Source organism: Topomyia yanbarensis, chromosome 3 (assembly GCF_030247195.1).
Source record: "Topomyia yanbarensis strain Yona2022 chromosome 3, ASM3024719v1, whole genome shotgun sequence".
NCBI classification, from domain to species: Eukaryota; Metazoa; Arthropoda; class Insecta; order Diptera; family Culicidae; genus Topomyia; species Topomyia yanbarensis.
In genome coordinates, this window is record NC_080672.1 from 259,643,506 (window position 1) to 259,665,427 (window position 21,922).

Genomic DNA, 21,922 nt, shown 5'->3' on the forward strand with positions numbered 1-21,922 from the left:
TTAGTGCATAAGTTTTGCCAGCCAGTCCGCTCTGCAGTTCTAAGACATTTTATCGCATTGATGCCGGTTCCAGGCTCTCCACCAAGAAGTTCCCCTAGTCGATCTAACAGTGCATATAGGACAAGCTTCCTCGTAGGTTTCTACTATGAATGAGTTTGTCGTATCCACGTCGTCATCCAATTCGTCTAGTTGACTAATTGTTTCGATAATGTCCATAAAATTTAGTTGTCAAGCTTTCCAAGTCGTCCTAGCTTGTAGATTTAGTATCACGACATGTTACATCATTGAAGGTGACATCAAGATGAACGAAAGATATTTATTTATGATCGGATACAGGCGGTTCAATTTTATTGCCAATTTTCCAGCTCATGCGAAACACTTTCAGAGCTAAGCGTTATGTCTAACACTTTCTCTCTCTCTCTCCAACCTTGCAAAAGTTGGCCAGTTTCCTCGAAGATTACATATTAAGAAGATTGATATGTCTTTCCTTCCCTCATACAAACGAGAAGCGACAGAGGTTACAACACCTCTATTGTATAAAGGTAGGAAGCTTAACGTAGAGGTGTGTATGTGTTTGCATCACTATGGGAAATTTCACTTTTACCCGCAAGTCACATTGCTGTTGCTGTCTCCAGATTTTGGACAGATTTGCCAGTCTTCTTGATATGCACTTTGTTGCACTTCTATTAGATTGCTTTTCCACTACTTATAGATACCAAAAATAATACCAGTCTGTTTATACACATCTAATTAATTTCTTTTTGTCTTTCTTTATTCGACATGCTATTTCTCCTTTCATCTCTACTAACACTCACTAATACAATTAATTACATATTTTCTCATATATACTCACAATTTCTCTCACTCAAAACGAACAAACGCTCGTGGCCTTCGCGATAACACAAACGCGAACATGCAACTGCAATCATCCAACATAAAACACTCCTGCAATTAAGTGAACGTTTTTGCACCTGTAAATTTTCTTTCTCAAGTGTTACCCCACCGCTCGCGCGATCATGAATCGGTCACGTCCGGAAGTCTTTACTCTCGGTCCTAGCAGCCTGGCCTCATGACTTCAGTTAGACCAATCATGACGCTCATATTCACTAGACAACACGTTCTTTGGCGATATGACTAAGAAATCTAGTGACAAGGGGAACTCTCTTCTAGTATTTGAACCGTACACTGAAAATTATGTATAACATTCACAATACACGCGATCATTCAAGAACACACGCTAATATGCGAATGGCAACACAGCTATAAAATCGAATTTATCAACGCGAAGTTACATACACGCTAGCAGTTGCGAAAAAACACGTTAGTATACAAACGTTTGAGCTTCGTCCACGTAACACTACGCGATTTTACAAACATCAAAACACCTCGGAGATTGAAGGAACGTTTTTACACTTATAACGTTCAAAAATTATAAATGTTCACTCTCTTCTAGCATTCAGTACGTTAACATACAAACGTTTAAGACCTTCGCGATCATCCATGTACACCAAAGCCTGCGGTCTCGCAACCATGCAAACATCCCGGTGATTAAGTGAACGTCTTAGCACTAATAAACTTATTAACGCGTTCTGTAGTGGTAACCTATAAACACCCATGTTGGCGCAATAATGCATCCGTTACGCCCGGAAATCTCTTCGGTCTTAGTAGCCTATAGTATTGCTAGTACCGAACCTTTCTGGCGAGTACCGGTTCTACGGTACTGTAGTCCTCAATACCGGCAAAATACAGGTATTATAATATGTTTGTCAAAAACAAATTGAATAACCCCAGGCGAAATAAAATGTCAAAAAATACGCTTTTATTGGTAAGCTGTGCTTTAGTCTACCTTCTGATCTTGTCTATAGCAGAAGCAAAAAAAAATTCTGTTATGGCTATCGATCAGGCAAGTAATCAGTTTATACTGCTTTGTTGTTTATCCATTATACAAACAGTACAATATCATTGCTCCGGCTGCGCAGTGAAATCAGAAAACAACAGAATTGAAATGTGCCTCTACTTCGAAATTTCCATTGCGACTAACTTTAAAGAAACTCGAATTAGACCATATATGCGGTTTGTGGAACAGTTCCAAAAGGCATAAGGGCGAAGTGCCGATGCTGAAAGCATCGTTGTGCAAAAATTCATGCAACACAATAACGTTTGACTCATGATGATATCGAGATACGTCGATTTGCATCACACACTAGCTTGGAGTTTCTTAAACGAGTTATGTCGAATTAACAAGAAGTGGAAATAATGATTAGAAGAAAAAATTTCCCGTGTGTTTCCAACATATTGTGAGTATTCAGATGGCGAAACATTCCTTCGTACCTGAATTTGGATGCAAACCAAACAATGTTGATCACAAACTCAAGTCTGATCCCTATGTGCCCTATCTGGATCTAGGTAAAGTATTAAGGAAGTGTTCGTTCTTTTATAGATTATTATATAACGCCACAATTAGGACAGATGTGACTTAGATCACAAACTTATTCGATGTATAGGATAATAAGAACCATCGCTAAGGGTGATTCTAAAAACAAATCAATTGTTAATTTATTCATGCTAGTTCTAAATACACCAATTTAATGAAGGATCATTATAAATAGTTAAAATATTCAGTTACGTACAAAGGAAGTTACATACAATATTCAGTTACGTACAAAGGAAGTTCGTTAATCTTCTAATGCCACACTTTGCTGGCTTATATTTTGAAACAGACTCCTATATGTGCTGAAAAGTTAGGTTTACTGTAATCGTCATGAAAAGCTTTGCATTGTACCAAAAAAACCGCTACCTATATTTATTCAGTACCGGTATTTCGGTACCAGCAATATGTCGGTATTCTCGGAATTTTCGGTACCGGTACTACCGATACCACAACCCTAGTAGCCTAGGTCCATGCCTTCAGTTGAACTAGTATAAAAGACGTTCATATTTACTAGACAACACGTTCCATGGCGACATGCCTGGTTACTCTAGTGATATGGGGAAACATATTCTCTTTTAGCATGTTTACTACACACGAAAAATTAAGCATCAGATCATTCAAGAATACACGCGAATATGCGAATGGACACACCATTATAAAATCGAATTTATACACGCTATCCCACGTGACATATAACCACCCACGCGATCGAGCTCGTTAACGCACACACGCTCGAGCCCTTCGCGATGATACACGCGATCGTGCAGTCCCTACGCCCGCACATATCTGAACCCTACAATGAATATCACATTCAGAATCACGGCCCGCTGCAATTGGCATTAAGCAGTGTTTTAATGGGTGACATTTGCCGTCTCGTCTGCAATTGTAGTGAATGACTCTGGCGGGGAGCCCTGCCGAGACGCTAGCTCTATGTGTACAATCCTTCGTGGAACATAGCAAATTACTTTAATGATCATGACATTTTTGCAAAAACCTTGTGAATTTTAGTTAACGTCACTTTTGCAAAAAACAGCAATTTCGTTTCAATGTTTTTATGCAATTCTGGCGTACGTATACAGACCAGTAGTGCCGAGTAAAGTGTGTAACAACCAACCGAATCATATGCAAATGATCGCGAGTTCATTCAAGTTTCTTAGGCTGTATCTGGTCGAAAGACTGGTTTCGGATTTATATGGGGAATTCGGCCCTAGTAATGGTTGATGAGCTATAGAACTGGAACGTGTCAACCGATTCACAAATAAATATTTTTCCTGATAGCTTGATCAATTGGGCACATTTTTAAGGCGTCTTTTTCCGATCTTTTACCTATTTTGGTTTTGCACAGAAGTACTTGAAAGGTCCGAAATTGCGTATATCTCAGGATGCGCCCAAATTATATTAAGATTATAAGTTTTTTATACAAAAATGTCTGAAGAACACGATTTTAGAAATCAGGATTTGAATTTTCAAAATTAAAATACATGTATTTAGAGAAAAATTAACTTTTCATATTTAATTGAAAAAATCACATAATTGGCAGCACTGCCGCCAAAAATTAATATTTTCTAGACTCCTTGAACAATTTTCGCCAAAAACCATATGCGGTTTGATTCTAGAGTATATAGAACCGGAGATATGATCAAAATAAAATCAAGGTTTTTGGCAATTTGTCAAAATATGGGGTACACGCAAAAGTAAAACAACCGACAGAATTAGTTCTTTTAACTTAAATTTAGGTACTTTTGAGTTGTGCGTCACTTTCGCACTTATTAGTGTTGTCTAAAACAAAACGAGAGATTCGACTCAGTCGAGGTCTTCCGTGCAGTAAGTTACTTTTGAGTTGTTAGGGGTCAAAATTAGGTAAATTCAACTTATAAATTTAAGTAAATTAAACTCAAGGTTGAGTTATAATTTTTGCCGCAGTTAAATGGAAACTACCTTCAACACGGTTTACTTAATTTTACCTTCCTGCACGATACCACGCGATTGAGTCAAAAGTACTCAATTTTAGTTAGTTTTTCGGTGGCGTGTACGCTCATGGCCCGAGGGGTGGTTCAATTGACACAAAACTTTGGGTTCATATGTATTGGCCCTAGATAAACATTTCCTCCAAATTTGGTTCAAATCCATGAAGGTCAATTACACGTGCCTTGATCACTTCGCGTGGAATGACCCATATCTAGGTTTCGGAAAATGCCCATACGGAGACACCCTGTAGCACATAAATGTTCTTACAAATTGGTTGCCTAAACAACATCGTATGGCTTCAAAATTTGTGATTTTTGCTAGTTTTGTCAACCATAGCTGCTATCCGATGTGATTGGTTGCTATTATCAACGTGTATATTAACCCTTGAACGACCAACGCCATCAAATGGGTTTACATAAAAGTAGCCGAAAAAAATAATTTTGAAATTTCAAAACTGATAACAGAAATGGATTCAGCCACTCAAAATTAGTTAAAAACGTAATTTTTAGTCACATGAACCAATTTTTATAATTTTGTCACAACTTTGTGTGGAGAGCTGTTACTGTGAGTTGGTATAATTTTTCTGACGCTGCTTCGCGTGATTCGGATTTCATATGTTCCGTTCAAAACGCTATACCTTTTACAGTATTCAAAATTCAGTGTTCAAAATTTACACACATTCATCAATGGATAGAAATAATAATACAATCAATCGATTTTCACATCACTCTAGATGGTAGGCCTCTGTTGAAGCCACATTACTCCAGCTTGTTCGGTCATGGCAACGATGTAATGTCTCCTCCTGTTTCTGATTTGGTATCAACGATAAAATTCACAACATTGGTGTTTATTACACCCCGATGAAGTGATCGAATAAACGAGTGAAAAAAAACTTAACTAATGGTTGAAACGTGTCTCTTCCAGGACCATTTTCTGCATAAAAAACAACGATAATCACATGTGAACGCCGATAAAGGATCGATGCTCGAAGCTCCCGTAGTCATCGCTGGCAGTATGAAATGTTGTGTGTAAACATTGGCAGAGTGTAGTTTCTGGTTTTCGTGTGAGAGCATTTTGTAATAAATAATATTTGAAGAAGATAATCAAGAGCAGCAGCAGAGTGCAAATACTGTGCAAATGAGAAGGAAGAGTTGGATGGAGGAAAATATTCGAGCAATAGGTATTCGATGTTCCCCTTGAATATTGACCAGCGCGCGTTGCAGCAGACGCATTTACACACACCAATACCATAACAAGAATTCTGGGTCTGGGGTGTAGTGAAGTGAAGTGGCTCGGAAAGAGCAAAACAAAAAAATGAATTATGAGTAATTTAAAATCCTTCAGTGTTTCGCGGATCCTTCCCCTCGTGGAAATCGCAGATCTCGCGATAAGTATTAATTGTGGTTTTTGTTGTTGCTACTGAATGAGCATTATAAAATCAGAAAAAAAGTAAAACGATGCAAAACGATCGACGGCCGTTAGATATTGTGCATGGGGAATAGTTTTTTGTTTGTTTGCAGTAATGAAAGTGTGTGTTTTATTTCCCGTATGCATAATTCCGAAGTACTGTCTGTACTCGGCCAAATCCAGCGAGCGAATCGTATAATTATTCCCAGTAACAGCACCGACCGATCAGATCAGCGAGCACGATAAGTGCGCGAATTGCTGTACACCATCACCAGTACAGCTATTAGGGGAGCAGCAGGAGATCCAATTTCTCCTCGTGGGTCTACGGCTAGAGCAGCGGTGGCCATGGACGGCGTACGGGCGTTGGACATTCTGCCACTGCTGCAGGAACGCTTCGCGCTGCTCTCCGGTGGCCGGGACAACCGAGGTGGACCGATCATTTGTTTCCCGGCCACCACCAAGCGGGAACGAGTCAAACCCGAGGACATCAAGCGAGTAGTGACCTATTTCATTGGCATACCGGGGTGAGTAGCGGATATAATTTGTATTTGATTTAAATCATAAATGTTGCCACGATAGTCAATTTTCTGCAATATTTTTTTTAATGTTTTAAATAATGGCATTTTTTAAAACTGTTTCAAATTCAGCCTAAGTGTTGAAGTTTACATATTCAAATGGGTTAGCTAAGAGATCCTGAACATCAAAATCATTTGTCTTTCAACTGTGAAACTCACTTTTTTAACCGTAAATTTAAATTGTATATTGTTTTCCGCATTGCATAATTTTCTCCTAGTCATACCAGACTTTCTTTTCTTTCCAAGGTGCCCGTTGTGTAAAATAGCGGTAGACAAGTGTGTAGGTTATAAAAGCGATAAAATTTAAACTAACCTGTTAGCAGACACCTGCGATAATGTCTATCAATTTAGCTGTATGTTGAATACTAGTTCTATAACTTAAAAATTATACAATTGATGCCTACATTAAATAAAACTAAAAGGATCATGATGAATGAAGTTCATCCGTTTTCCAGGGAACTTGAAACTAACGAAAACAAGAAGCAGATATTAGTGACATGATTCGACGTGCTAATTCGTGACAGACAATTGGGCAGTTTCACGTATTACACAGAATTCTGTTTTTACACAGACTTTTTGGCACGATTTTTTGCACGGCATTTGAAAGGTTTTGCAAAGTAACACGATTTTTATGTACAAAATACCTATTTTGATATATTATTTTTAAGATGCGATCGTTCCGTGAAAGTAAACCTGTCAAAAAATCCATTTTATTTCAAGAAACCGTGCAAAAAATCCGTGTTATTTTGAGAAACCGTGGCAACGATATTTGTTAATTATCCTTCGGTTATCGAACTGAAAATCGATAGTATTGGACAAATAAATGCATATGGGGGTCCGCCAATGTGTCAAAATAGCGAATTATTTTAATTAGAAGGAGAGTAGCTTATACTACGTTCACACTACAGAGTTAAAACACGTTATAATAATTAGCAACAAGAAAAATGTCATTAAAAATCACTCAAAAAATGCTACGTCATTTATGGATCATCCCTTATTACATCGTGCCAGGGCCTACTTTGATGTGTTTGATTCGCTGTTGCCATTCGCTTCGTGTAATGATCGGAGACGAATGAAAATCTGCATGGATGAATGGACGGTTTGTTCGTTTGACGTTTTCAGTTGCGTCATCGAATATTGAAAATAAATACGGCAGAATATGATCAATTTCATTCAATGAATTTGAATATTTGTAACTGCGTGAAAACTCCATTAACGACATTCACTCAATGCATTAAAAATTGACTCCAGCTCAACAGTGCCTTAATATTTTGTCTTTTCGTTCGTCATACCGAAAGGGATACATAAGAAAGTGCTGCGAAAAAGACAATCAATTCTCGAGTACTTTTTCAAATGGACGTAAGTAACATTGAGAGCCTCTCTTTGTTTACTTTCTGTTTCGTTTATTACGACGTCATTACAACACTTTGTACTAATTTTCCAGTACATATCGAAAGCCGACGGTTTTTACTACAATATTATGCAAAGAGTAGAGTAGTAAATGTTGAAATGGCCGAGTAATGAACAGAAGAGAAAGACCTCAAAGAGAATCTCTCATTGTTACTTACGTCCATTTGAAAAAGTACTCGAGAATTGAAGCTTTTTAATTGCACATGAATAGTGCCGATATCATGCTTTCAAAAGTGACACTTATTCATTGGTACTATATAGTACCATTAGTAATGAAAAATGGGCTATCAATCTCTGCACTCGCCTTTTCTGTCATAATATCAGCATTATATCAGAATATAGGGCCGAATTCATTTTTAAGACTGCCTTATATGAAAGTCTAAAGCAGATATTAGGCTTCGTTAAAATGCTTGTTTATTACTTGGGTTATTTTGCACGGATTCTCGATATAGCACGGGTGTTTTAGACGGTTTTTCTAAATAACACATAATTTTTTTGCATGGGTCGCATCCCCTGCAAAAAAAAGAAATTGGCATGGTTGAAATTAAATTTATGTAATTTGTTTGGCCAAAATGGTAAATTTGATGCGCCAGATATTTAGATACAGTTGTCCTTCATTTGCCATACTATCAGTCTCCGTCTCAACTCGCCCAGAGCAGAAGCTCAAAAAATTACTCGGTTTTAGGCATCAGTGCAACAAGTAAACAATGTACTTATCGCTGTTTTAGCCAGTGCACAAACAAGTTGCCTCTAGATTCTTCACTTGAGATAATTGTTGAGTTTTTAAATTAAAATCGATAACCTGTAGTGTAACGGATTCGATCGCAGTAGTCGTACGCGTTGGAAGCAAAAAATTTCGCTCGCGTCAGAATTGTCAGAAAATGGAAGTATTTTTTACAAATTAGTGGTTCGGTTGGTACAACACGGAACAGTTTGAACAGATTAGTGGAATCAATTGTGTGAGGTGATCGACAATTTGTATAACACTGCCATTGAGTGGAACCACTCGTGGGCGTAAACTCAAAAGGGAGTACATTTCTTATTCTTGTTTTACTATCTGTTTAGCATTGTTTCCGAATACCGAGTCTCTAATTAGTTTCCGTTCCGCATTGATGTGTCTTTTGCCGATTGTTCTATCCTGAATATTCAATTAAATTTTTCGGGTTTGCTGGTAGAACGTTTTTCATGCAGTCTTAATAGGGCTTTCCAGCATTGTTAAACCCTCCGGAAGTTACATTTTAAGTGTTAAATATTGATGTGATTTTCGGAGGGTGGAAGATTTTTCAAGTGTCGTATTTTACATCAATGAAGAAGTCACCAGAGTTTAGAATCGAAGTCTGGAATTCGAGAATAAAACACAGCCAATAAAAAGGGATGGTCGGCTTAAGCTGCACAGAGGATCAGAATAATTGAGTTCCCAGGTGCAAGTTTAGAAGAACCTAATAGATGGACGTAGATGCCGATGGTCAGAATGAAGATTATGCCGTTTAACACTGGACATTCAAAACGAGTTTCGATGCTTTGAGCGGATAATTTGGTTAGATTAAACTGGTTATTTTTTGATTACTTGTATAAGCTGACGAAGGGCTAGAGTCCTAAGAGGGCTGAGTTTGTAAGTATTAGTAATTAGTATTAGTAATATTGATTTAAAGAAGTTCCAATTACTAACTATGTAACTTTGTTTTTGTGGAAATGTTTTTGTTGGACTTTATTTTTTCGGCTCTCAGAGCTGTTTAGGCGTTTTTGCCTTTTGTCTTTATGTTTAGCAATAACTAACCGTTTTGGCCAATTTTCTCTATCATTATTTCAGAGAGCGAGTAAAGGCGCTATAACCTTGGCTCATTAGCCAGGACAGGGCTAATAACCTCTGCCCCATCCCAGGAACCCGGAACCAAAGGAGTGACATTAACCCTCTTAGCCAAGTCACTTCCAACGATTTATCAAACCCCTATCAAATTGAAACGGTTGTGTACGGTTGTCCACGTTTCTTCCTTATTCAAGGTTCAAAATGATTCGTTGATTAAATTATTCATTAAATGAATAGTTTGATTGCCGTATAATTTTGAATCATCTTCATTTTGTACGCTGCACAGTTGGCCTGGCCGCTTTAATGCTTGTGTCATATTCCATATGTGCCACAAACGTTAATAATGACAAGAAAAATTGTGGACGAACGCCTGCAATTTTCCAGGATCCCTACATGTATTGGCTGTGTATGTGTAGACTAGACTAGACTAGACTAGTGCACAAACAAGTTGCCTCTACCTGCCGTGTGAAATAGTGATGAGTGTCGATACACAGCAAAAGCAAGCCCCATTGATTAATGATTAAAAAAAACATGTCAAGATACGAAGAAGTGGATTTCGTCACAGCTGATACTTGGAGGAACTTCTTTCCGATCAAACTAATCTCTTCATACGTGACCATTATATAAAGATCAACCGAAAATTGGACTTTTAACTGGAGAACTCTTGTCACGCACTCAGGACAGATTCCTACGTGCCAATTCTGTAATAAAGTACTGCACCACGAAAAACGTTGCTTAGAAGCAGCTAAGAAAAGTCCGGCTACTACAATCAAAAACAGCACGTAATCGTCTTATGCTAAACCACAAAAGGCTGCAAAACCAATATCTACGGATCTGACAGGAACAAATATTCGCTCAACAAATATGCCCCCAAAGTTGCATTTTTACAATCTGAGCATATCCGAATCAATTCAACAATCGATAAATCTATCATAAATTCTCGGTAGCCGGCTGCTTAGAGCAATGAACACATGACAACAGCTTTGAGAATTACATAGTTCATATCACTTATCAAGGTGAATCCATATTTGTATAGCTCTACCCATTCTACTAATACCTGGAGATGTAGAGGTATACACGTATACAGGGCGTTCATCATGAGCAGTGCCTGATTTTTCTCTTTATGTTATAGATCGTTTTTGGCAAAACTTTCGGGTGTCGTTCCAGGTAGAGCGTCCCCCTGCCTCAGCGACTGCCTTTTCACCGTTTTCACGTGTATTATGCCCATGGAGTTCGTTCTCGGCTACTCTCAGCGTACCGTATCGTTCCTTGTAGTATCATGCAGCCGCTGCAATCATTGGGCTATGGCCTCGTTTTTCTCTCCCAACGCTTTCTGGTACTTAGCATCGAACCAGTGATTCCAGCATGGGCGATAAAATGATTTTTTTGGTCGAAAATCTAGTGCTTCTAAAGCGTAAGTACAAGACATTCAGTGCCTTCGGAACAAATTCTACTCAATAAGTGCGCTTTATTTTGGTCTAATAAAAATTAAGGTGGTCTTCTCAATTTTTGAAATAAAAGAAAAAATCCTGAACGAAAAAGATAGGAGAACTCGCCTTCCAAAGAAATGTAAAAAATTTCTGGAAATGATCATGAAATTGTAAATAAGAAGCAATACTCCTGATGGCCGGCTGTCCAGAGTTCAAGTTTCTCGTTTAAAATTCTTTGAAATTGATCGCGAACGATTTTCGTACATATTGCTCAGATCATATTGTCTACCAAGACATACTTTCTAATCTTTTCCTGTTCTCACTAACAAAATTCCTTTACCGTGGTGCTTGTGGAGATGTAGAGATCGTCTCGGTCTCTATCAACAGCGAGTGTCGAACTAACATTCCGTTCCCTCCCTGGACGGCGTGCACAGCCTGAGCAAACGAAAAGCCCATAGTACTCTCATGGTCCTGGTCCAATTACACCTCCACTGCATGGTGTATTGGTAGTGTTTCAGATGGGATCGACCCATGGAAACACCATAACCATAGCCCGGTAGATCCTATATAAAAACATATTTTGGTGCATTTTTGGGTTATTGAGACCATGTTATGGTGTTTTAATGGTTGTGAAACTTTGCAGGGCCATATTAGTAGTCTTTTCGAGGGTTTGTATAGTGTCTGATCCCATGAGAATTTGCTTCGGAGTGAGAATGATTTGCTCCTTTTATCATTTTTGGTTCATTGTCCATTTTTACTAATTCGGTCAATGACGAAGTGCTACAGGTAGTCTACTTAAGCTAAGCTAAGCTACATATTATTCTGCTGCAGAGTAAAATTTCATGGAAAATACACGTCAATGAAAGCAAAATAACGTGAACAGTTTAACACCTAAAATTTAAAAACGCGGTCTCAAATACGATTATATAAACGCGCGCTCCCACGATTTAGTGAACGCTATGGCACGCTATCAACACGGTTTGAAGCGCGAATAAATAAACAGTCCTTTTTACGCGATCGTCAAGTCCGTAAGCCCGCATATCTGAACCGTACACCTAATTTCACAATCAGAATCATGTCCCGCTGCAAATTGCCTTAGGCAGTGCTTTACTGGGTGATATTTTCCGTGGAGGCTGCAATTGTAGTGAGTGATTATGACAAAAGCCCTTTTGAGGAATTAAGCCGTACTGCTCTAGTCGGACAACTCTAAAAACCCAATGCCTGAACGTTGTACGACAACATCACAACTTTTTTCGTGAAGGGTGTATAAAAGTACAGTGCTCGGATAAACGATCACTCTACTTCATTTACATTAATAGCGACGATCCTCCTACGATATGAACTCACACTTATTTCAACAACTTGTCCACAGTGACGCAGAAAAAAAAACGAAGGAGAGCATTCCAGTTCTCACGGCCAGACAACCCATCAATTAAATGGGAGGATGGGTTCCTTAGGCTTTCTAGCGGTCCGGTGTGTTAGAAAAAAAGAATCGGCTGCTAAATGGAGGTAATGGGATCAAATCACTTCTGAGGAGAATATTGGAATAGTTTGTAACCCTTCCATGTCAAGTTCCAAAATGTTCTTAAAATATTCAGAATACATTTTGAGATCTATATTTATGTAAGCTTAAAAACATAACCGCTTAAAAAAATTTGTTTGGGAACAACACAGAACTAAACACTCGTTGGATAAAAACCATGTACCACTTGAAAATGTAACACCACAAACCAATCGAAAAAGCGAACAGTAAAATCTGCATAGAGACGACTATATTTCATCCCATTTAATATTCCCACGGAAATGCTTCTCGTGCGTTTTCTTTTGAAAACAAAACAAAGCCCAAAGGTTTGTTTGTGACGCCGGACATCGCAAATTTCGAGGCCGAATCGAACCGAGTGAACGATCGTTTTGTTATACGATTGATTCTTTTTTATTCCAAAGAAGTATGTGTGCGTTGCGATTTGGTTGACGGGGAATCGTTGGGCCTCGAGGGACGTTTCAGTAATGGAACTATTGACCTAATACAAATCGAGTGAGCCGAAACTTACTAAATACTAGGTCGAATGTGGCACAACGAAGGAATAGCATATCTCATACAGGTTATCTCGCTTTCATGGCGAGATTTCTTGATCGTAGGAAAATCATTTCTTAAGATTACGACTGATTAGAATCATGAATCACAGCACTTATTGAACTGTTTCGAAATTTTAAATACATTTAGCCTTGTACATCAAATACAATACAATCATTTTCATCCTTTTAGTTATTTTACTGTACGGTAACACCGAACGTTCTCGAAGGAGCCTTTCCTTCCACCGATATTTGTGCTGGTCAATTTTTTGCTTGCACCGCTCATTATTCTCGCCCTTGTTGGCGGTTTTTTTTGACGATTTACACCTTTATTTGGAAGTTGCTCAAATTTTTCATCTTCTCGACTGGGGAGGTAAATCGTTTTCTCCGTTTCGCTTAACTCCTCTTGCCGGTCGCTCATTTTAACCGCCTCGCTGCTGTAGTTGTCCATGAAATTCCTTTGACCGACAGTGTTTTCGGTTGTCCTGTGCCAGACGATATTCAATCGTTTCCCGCCGTTCGTTTCCAGAAACACCCTGCGGGCATTTCTTTCGGAATGGAATATTTAGGTATATACACGTCTTTGAGTGTGTGCGGAATCTTAGGCCGTTTGGCGAAGTAGTAGAGAGAATCAAGGTAATGAAGGTGAAGACCATTAGGTCGTCGCCTCTGCTGTAGCAATCAGTGTTTAATTAAGAAACTAAAGTTAAAGGGTTTTATTATACGTACTGTGTTTGGACAACATCATCGGTACATGCAGCGTTTCGACATTCAAATTAGTTACTGTTGAAAGTGACTTAACGAAAAATGTGTCGATTTTTTGTTTTTGTTGTGCTTTTGGTATTTATTTTCTAGTTTTGATTTTTTGATTCAGAAATCCCATATTGCTTAGGCACCTTTCAATGCATTTTTTTATTGTAGAGGTTTTAACCTTAGGGTCATTCGCCTTTTTGTAGGGTTAGAGAAATCACTTTAGAAAAATCTCTAACCCTATGTGCGGGGTTCGGAATTGAACCCAGGTGAGCTACGTACAAGGCAATCAATTTACCAATTACGCTATTTGCGCCCCTACCTTTCAATGGAGAAACATGACACTTTCACTGGAATTTTCGAAAAAATACGCTCAAAAGTATACTTCCGTGCAATAAACATATATTAGATAGAAAATAAACATACATATCAAGTATGTGAGCGACACTCGCCTTCAAGAAAGACTGTTTGGGTCGAAACGTCAACGTACGACACAATCCAACTAAAACAGTATTATATTGAGTTCACCGATATGTGAGCTACAACATAACATTTACTGATGGCGAATCGATAGACTACTTTTTCTTAAAAAAAGTAAAACAAAAAAACTCAAATTTACATAAGACGCAACATGGGGTTACGAAATCACTCAATATCGGGGGGTGATAAAATCGGGCCTTCCCTGTATTATTGTATTTGTACTATTTGTGTATATTTGTACTGTGTGCTGTATTTCCCTACCCTAGGTTGAGGGGTTTGACGTTATTGCAAACATTATCAAGCATCTTGCGTGCGTGAGATCTAAAGAACCTCTGACAGACAATTGCTTTAAGATGGTTACTGCATTACGCCTCGATAGTGGTGCATCGAAAGGACCGAGCAGACTTACGGGCCTTTTTGATGTTTTATGTTTTTTTCATACTCTGCACCAACTCAAACATTAGCCTGTGAGCGGTGGCGTGATCCAGTGGTGGTTCGACGTGGATTGACTTTTGCTGTGGCCGTGTTAGCAGACATTTTTCCACTGTTTAATGGTGGTTTGGGGGACAGGGCTCACAGTGGGGCTCATTGTGTGTCCATTTATGGGTTGACACATGTGCACAGGCTAATTTAATTCAATTTATTGAATAAATATATAAGTGGAAACGTTTTAGTTCTCGTTTTGTAATGTTTGTAGTTTTTAGTACTAGTGTACAATTGTTATGTCCTAGTTCTATGTGTATCTGTGTATGTGTTCGACTCAGTATTTGTGATAGTTGGGTCATGGAAAGGATGCAGAACTGGCGTATATGATAGAATAGTGTGTCATCCTTTCGGTGTTCAATTTGTGCTTTTGATTCTATTCATTCTGGAAGATCGGATTGGATAAAAGAAGGTACAATTAATTTTTCTACACGTGAATCATCCATTCCCGGTCAGCATAGCATGATAAAATTCTAACATAATGATAAATAAATATCATTTACTGGCATTTAGACGAATTAAAGTAGTTGAATTGCATGTTAAATGGGATCTTTTCTTCTACCTCATTAGTCTGTTTTTGTTGTACCTGTATTAGTTTGCTTTTCCGCTACTCATGTATACAAAAATTATATCGATCAATTTAACACTTCTAATTAATCTGCTTGCCTCTTTTTATTCTTTATTCGACATGTTATGATTCCTTCTTATACTTTATTCTAAATCATCTAGCATACTAACACTCACAAACACAATTAATTGCATATTCGCTCATATACGTACAAACAATCGTGGCTTTCGCGATAACACAGTCCTGGTCACAAAAGCAATGCAATTGCAATCATCTACACACAACTACGCCCGCGATCTCCCCAGCATTAAACCACCGCGGTGATTAAGTGAACTTTGTAACACGTATTACAACCGCGGTCTCATGCATTAACCCACCAATCGCGCGATCATGAATCGGTCACGTCCGGAAGTGTCTACGCACGGTCCTAGCAGCCCAGCCGCATGGCTTCAGTTGGACCAAGCAAAAAAATTGCGCTCATGTTCACTATAGATTACGTTCCATGGCGACATAACTGGGAACTCTAGTGACACGGGAAAACTGATTATCCTCTAGCATCTTTACCATACACTGAAAATTAAGCATCAGATTCACGGTCCGCGTGCAAGAATACACGCCACATGGCCACATGATTAAAAAATCGAATTTATGCATGCGAAGTTACAACTCGAGCCTTTCGCGATTATCTACACACACCTAAGCCCGTGTGCTTGCCAACATGATAACATCCCGGTGATAAGGTCTGAAGTACCAAAAGTCTAGGTCGATGCCTTCAATTGAACCAATAAAAGAAAGAAAGTTCTCACATCCACTGGACAACGCGTTCTATTGCGACATGACTGGGAGCTCTAGCGATATGGGGTAACTTACTCTCTGTCAGAAACTGAAGCGAACACCGAAAACTAAAAATCAGCATGACTGTCTGCGTGACTATTCAAGAACACACGAATATGTGAATTGCCACACGCTTATAAAATAGAATCTACATACACGAGCACTTGCGACAAATACGGTAACATAATTCTTAAGCCTATCGCGATCATTCACGCACATCTACGCCCGCGATCGCGTAAACTTGATAACGGTAATAAGGTGAAGGTTTTAGTACTTACGAAGTTACAAAGGCGGTCTCAAACGCGAACGTCCGTGTTCGCGTGATCATGAATCGGTCATATATGGAAATCTTTACCCTCCGTCCAAACAATTTAGGTCCATAGGTTCAGTTGGACCAATAAAAAAAATAAAGCTCATATCCACTAGACAACACGTTCCATGGCGACATGACTGGGAACTCTAGTGATATGTAAGAACTCACTTTCTTCTAGCATCTGAACCATACCAAACCAAACCAAAAAATAAGTATCAGATTTATGGTCCGCGCGCGATCAGCCAAGCACACACGAATATGCGAAAGGACACACGGTCATGAAATAGAATTTATACACGCGAAGTTAAATACACCTTAGCACACGCGACTTACAAACGCACAGCCGATCGAACACGTTAACGTGCAAATGCTCGAGGCCTTCGCGATGATACACGCTATTGCGAAGTCCCTAACGCCTGCACATATCTGAACCGTACAATGAATATCACATTCAGAATCACAGACGGCTGAAATTGGCCTTAAGCAATGTTTTACTGGGTGCCATTACCCGTCTCGTCTGCAATTGTAGTGAGTGATTCTGACGGGGAATCTTTCCGATACTGACGGGAGCCTTTCTAAAAAAATATTTGTAAAGTGCTGTATTTCTTGCCTTTCTCACCTTTCATTTATGTTATTTTAGTGATATTCCGTTGTATTGTTTCTTCTTTTGTCTTAGCATATACGTGCGAAATATATATAGACATATAAAGACAAACGCAATAAAAAGAACGCGCAAAATAACACAAAACCGCTTGAGCTTTTCATTATAATACAAACTCGCAATCGTTCACGTATTCCTACGTCCAAGATCTTGCAAACATAAACACGACAAATTTCTAAATGCGGTGTTAAGTGCGTTTTTACAAACACCCGTTTCCACGCGATTATGAATTGGTCTCACGCATCTACAAACTAATCTATACACGTGAAATTACACACCAACACACGCGACGTGTAATCGCGACCAAACTTGTTAACATACAAACGCTCGAACCCTTCACGGCCATCCGCGTGCTCCTTCACCCACGATGTCGGAAACATAGAAAACGCTTCAGTAATTAAGTGAAAGTTTAGCACCTTGAAGTTGTTGAACACGATTTTAAGTGCGAATTTACAAAGAGTTTTACACGGAACCGGAAAGGGAAATGTTCAAAATAACTACTTATTGATTTATTTATTGTTATTTTGTCTTCGATTTTCTTAATTTAACTTAAGGGGAGGGTAAGGTTAGTTCGGTAAAAATACAAATTTAAAAAAAAATTGTAGCAATATAGAGAATGTTAGTATATTCATTCAATTTCTATATCATAATATCACAATAAAACAATATTTTCTCGAAATTTCATTATAAAATATTGAAAATTGATCGAGTGACAGTGAATTGAGGCGCCTCGCCGAAAACTTGATTTACGGTGTACATCAGAAGTCAAAATCTACTAGACCAATCGTTTTGAAATTTTGCACAGTTCTTCTTCGCCTCATTCCCCAGGTAATTACAGCAGATTTTATTTTCCACTCGATTTTCTGATTTTTCGTATTACTCTGAAACCAGAAGTCCGTTTTTTGTTAAAATCCATTGTAAAAACTGTGGTTACCTGGTCAATGATGTGAAACAGATCTGAGCCAAATTCCAAAACGATTGGTTCATGAAATGTTTAGTTATGGTGCAAACCATTTCAAGCGATGTTTTTTCATCGAAAATACCCCCTAGGTGGATTAACCTTCCGGAAGTCGCGCTAGTGCACTGAGTGCACGCTGCTCTGAAAATCTGGCGAAATCGTCTTAGGGCACCAGCGGCTGCTCGTTCAGTGGGCCACAAACGCGACCCCCGGAGGGTTAAACAGGTTAATTTGGATGAGCTGAATTATGTAATTTGGATTTAAACTGAAAATTGTACTGCTTGTTTTTTGTTGTTTATTTTCCGTCGGTCTCTGTTCACACTGAGTACCTATCACCGACGCACAGAGGAGTAACTAGAACAAATTCCTGGCCAATAACCAACATATTTTTTTTATTTTCTCATTCGTTATATTTTTTACATACCTAAAAACCTGTTGAATAACGTGGAAAAGTTAGGAGTATGCCAAAAATTGTTAAAGATTTGATGATGATGATGTGATGACTGTATTAAGTAAGACAATATTATTACAAATGTAGTTGAACACAGCCATTTGTATAACTTTAGGCTAAACCCGATTAGTAGTGTTGCTGTGCATTGCTCCAACTTGGAAATATACGTTTTTTTAAACATTTTATGCCAAATTTGAATGATAAAAAAGTTACATTATACGGTGAGATCCGCCAAAATTGCTGAAGCAGTATTACAAAACCCGATTCCAGCTATCCAAAAAACATTCGATCTCTACTGATCTTGTCCGATCTAAAAAAAATTCAAGCGATTTGAAAATATTGAAATTTTTAGTAATTTGAGGTACACCGAAATGCTGTAGGGTCAAATACTATGTTTTTTAAAATGAATCTCTATGAAAATATGCATAGGCGTCTCTTTTCTTCCCCCTTTTCTACTGAGTAACTGTTTGTGCAACTGGAAAAAAAAAAACAAATGTATTCGCAAAGATCACCTCGAAATTACTAGTAATCGAAAGGATATAGAAAATTTACCTTTGCCCTGGTGGGTGGATAGATGCCAAATTGTTCCAAAAATTATTTATTTCCTTTTTTTGTTCATATTAAGGCATAATAAAAGCAATAGCAGCAACAACTAATTTTGGCCAGGATTTGACTCCAGTTACTCCTCTGTGCGACGCCAGAAGAGTGACTTCACCATCTGGACCCCAGATATCGGCCCATCAACACATGGGCCGGGATCAACGGCTATACTTCCCTTCCGAAGGAAGACGTGACCACAGATTATTCATCTCAGAAAATCTCCACGACCTCTGTTGAGATTGAACCCAAACCCACTTGGGTGAGTGGAGGTCACGTTTACCATTCATCCATTGGTTCCATCAAATGTACTACTTGTATTTGTCATGTTGATCGTTAGTTACTGATAATTCAAGAATGCCTACAAAGAATTTCAACGAATGGCAGTGTTCAGTTTTTCCGTCATGGAAATTTCAATTTTGTTTGAATCTAAATTCTATTCATTCTACACATCTGCATCTAGATGTTTCATACAGACTGTTTTCAAAGCATGGTCGTTCATATAAGTAAAACTGACATGGTTAGAGAAGCGGAAATAAAAAAAATAACATTGATGCACTGCCCCAATGATATTTTTAGTCGTTTAATTAAAATAAATAACACATCAAGAGAACGGTAGAATAGGCGCAATCCAGTTCCGAAATTTCGTTAGCGAAATTCAATTTGGAATTAGTGCCGCTAGGTGTGATGAATAATCGAAAATTCACCGGAAGCCATCGGTTAGCTGTTGCTGTCTAGAATTGGCAACCATTTATTGCAACTCGGGGAGTTGATACCTGTTTGGAATAACCATTTTGTTTGACACGCTTCGCCCACACAATTTCATCAAATCCCGCCCGTAGAATGGTGCAAATTTGTTTGGAATCAGAAGGAGGTCAGATGCATGCATTGCGAAGGTATCATGATATCTTGTACGATCTGAATTATTTATTATACCGTGCTTCTTATTTCTGTCGTTATTTTTGCTCGAGTGTCCGTGAGAGTTTTCCCCTCCTCATTTCACCAATGATAGTTCAGTTCGAAGCCGCCCACCAAAAAAAAAACAGTTCTGATGTTCGCAGATATAAAGCTGATGTGGCGCATTTCGGTTCCGGTCATATTCCCCGTTCCATTTGGATGCTTTCAATGGGGCTCAGCATCAGTCCGCGCACATATGAAACTTTCTTTCTTGTCCGTCCGTCGAGATATACATCTATTTTCATTTTTTTCCTCATTCACATTGCAGAAAAAATAGTGTTCGAAAATAGTTTCTACCAGCATAGAGCATGCCAAGGTTATCTTTACGTCATCTGATTCCGCCTGACGTCGCAATCGTTCGGTATAGTGTACCTAAAATGTTTCAGACAAACTATTACGTGCATAAACAACATCGTTTAGCATATGGGACCTTTCCTCTTTCGAGCATTTTCTCGTTTTACATATGTAAGGGTTGTAGGGATGAAATGAACAGGTGGGGTAAAGTGGTAAATTACTTGTTTGAGCTACATAATCATTGTTTTTAAGGGATTTCCAATTTCACCCCATGTTGGAAACATTTAATGCATCTCGAGTCACTCTGCAGAATGGTATAGCTATCAATTTAAATATTAAGTGATTGTTCACTTACCGGTCGAATGTTAGTTCGTTATTGTTGTATTTATCTGCGTAAATTATTTTCGTAGTTATATTCTGTCAGTTTTTCTTTGAAAACACGGAAAAACTCCTGATGTAACGGGTGTTAAAAAAATGAGAATGATTTCAATTCCTTTCTGTAATTAAAATAAGCAGCGCAATTTTTTTATTCCAAGGGTATTACTCTCTGGACTCCCTAGAAATGGGTGGCATGTTTCGTTTCGCTCAGGTGCTGTCAGTTCAATCGAAGATAGCATCAAAAGAGCAAACACTCCGCGAGCGTGTTATACGGTTTTACGAAACGCATGGTCATCGTGGAAAAAAGTTTACGGTAGACCACTTTCGAGATCAAAACGTGCTCGTGAGTACAGTTTACCGGATTCTGGCATCCCTGAGCGTGAAGCGGAAGACCGGTAGCGGCCGTCCGGCGAAGATAATGAGGAAGAAGAAGAAGGATGCGTTGAAAAAGCGAAAGGGCGGAACGAGTTTGCGTGACGCCGACCAAAAATATTACTGCTCCCATACCTTGATTCACCGAACCCTCAAGGTGGAGAACATCATCTGTCGGAAGAAGACTCGATCCCCTAAGTACACGAACAAGCAGATAGCGATCGTGAAATCGCAGTGCCGGTGGATGACGAAGAACTACCACGGGATGTCGTTCGTGTTGGACGACGAAAGTTACTTTCCGCTCTCGAAGACCCATTCCAGAAAATGACAACTACTATTCCAGCGACAAGTCGGCCACACCCTTGAAGTAAAATGTAAGTTAAAGCAAAAAATTGAAAAAAAAGTTATGCTGTGCATCGCCATATCGGACAGAGGGATTGCAAAGCCGTGGTTCAAGCCGAGCGGTCTGGCCATCAATCAATAAATGTACCAGGAGGAGCGTCTTGAGAAAATTCGTCTGCCGTTCTCAAAGGAGCATCATGCGAATGGGAAGTACGTCTTCTGGCCGGACAAGGCGTCTTCCCATTACGCCAAGAAGGCGCTGGGGTATCTTGAGCAGAAAAAGATACCGTACGTGCCGAAAGAAAAGAACTCGACCAACTTGCCCCAGTGCCGTCCAAATTGAGGATTTTGTCGGCTCCTTCAGTTCATTACCAGGATCCGGA

The 21,922-nt window shown here is 38.9% G+C and overlaps 1 protein-coding gene across 6 annotated transcripts in view; it reads left to right on the forward strand.

Annotated features, from left to right (window-relative positions):
- Positions 1–21,922, forward strand: part of LOC131691509 (triple functional domain protein) — a 245,888-nt gene that overhangs the window by 5,410 nt on the left and 218,556 nt on the right. For all 6 annotated transcript variants that reach the window (XM_058977989.1, XM_058977991.1, XM_058977990.1 and 3 more), the window contains exon 2: positions 5,324–6,330. In XM_058977989.1, coding sequence (XP_058833972.1) covers positions 6,152–6,330 — 179 coding nt within the window. In that variant the 5' untranslated portion in view covers positions 5,324–6,151. The remainder of the gene's footprint in view (positions 1–5,323; positions 6,331–21,922) is intronic.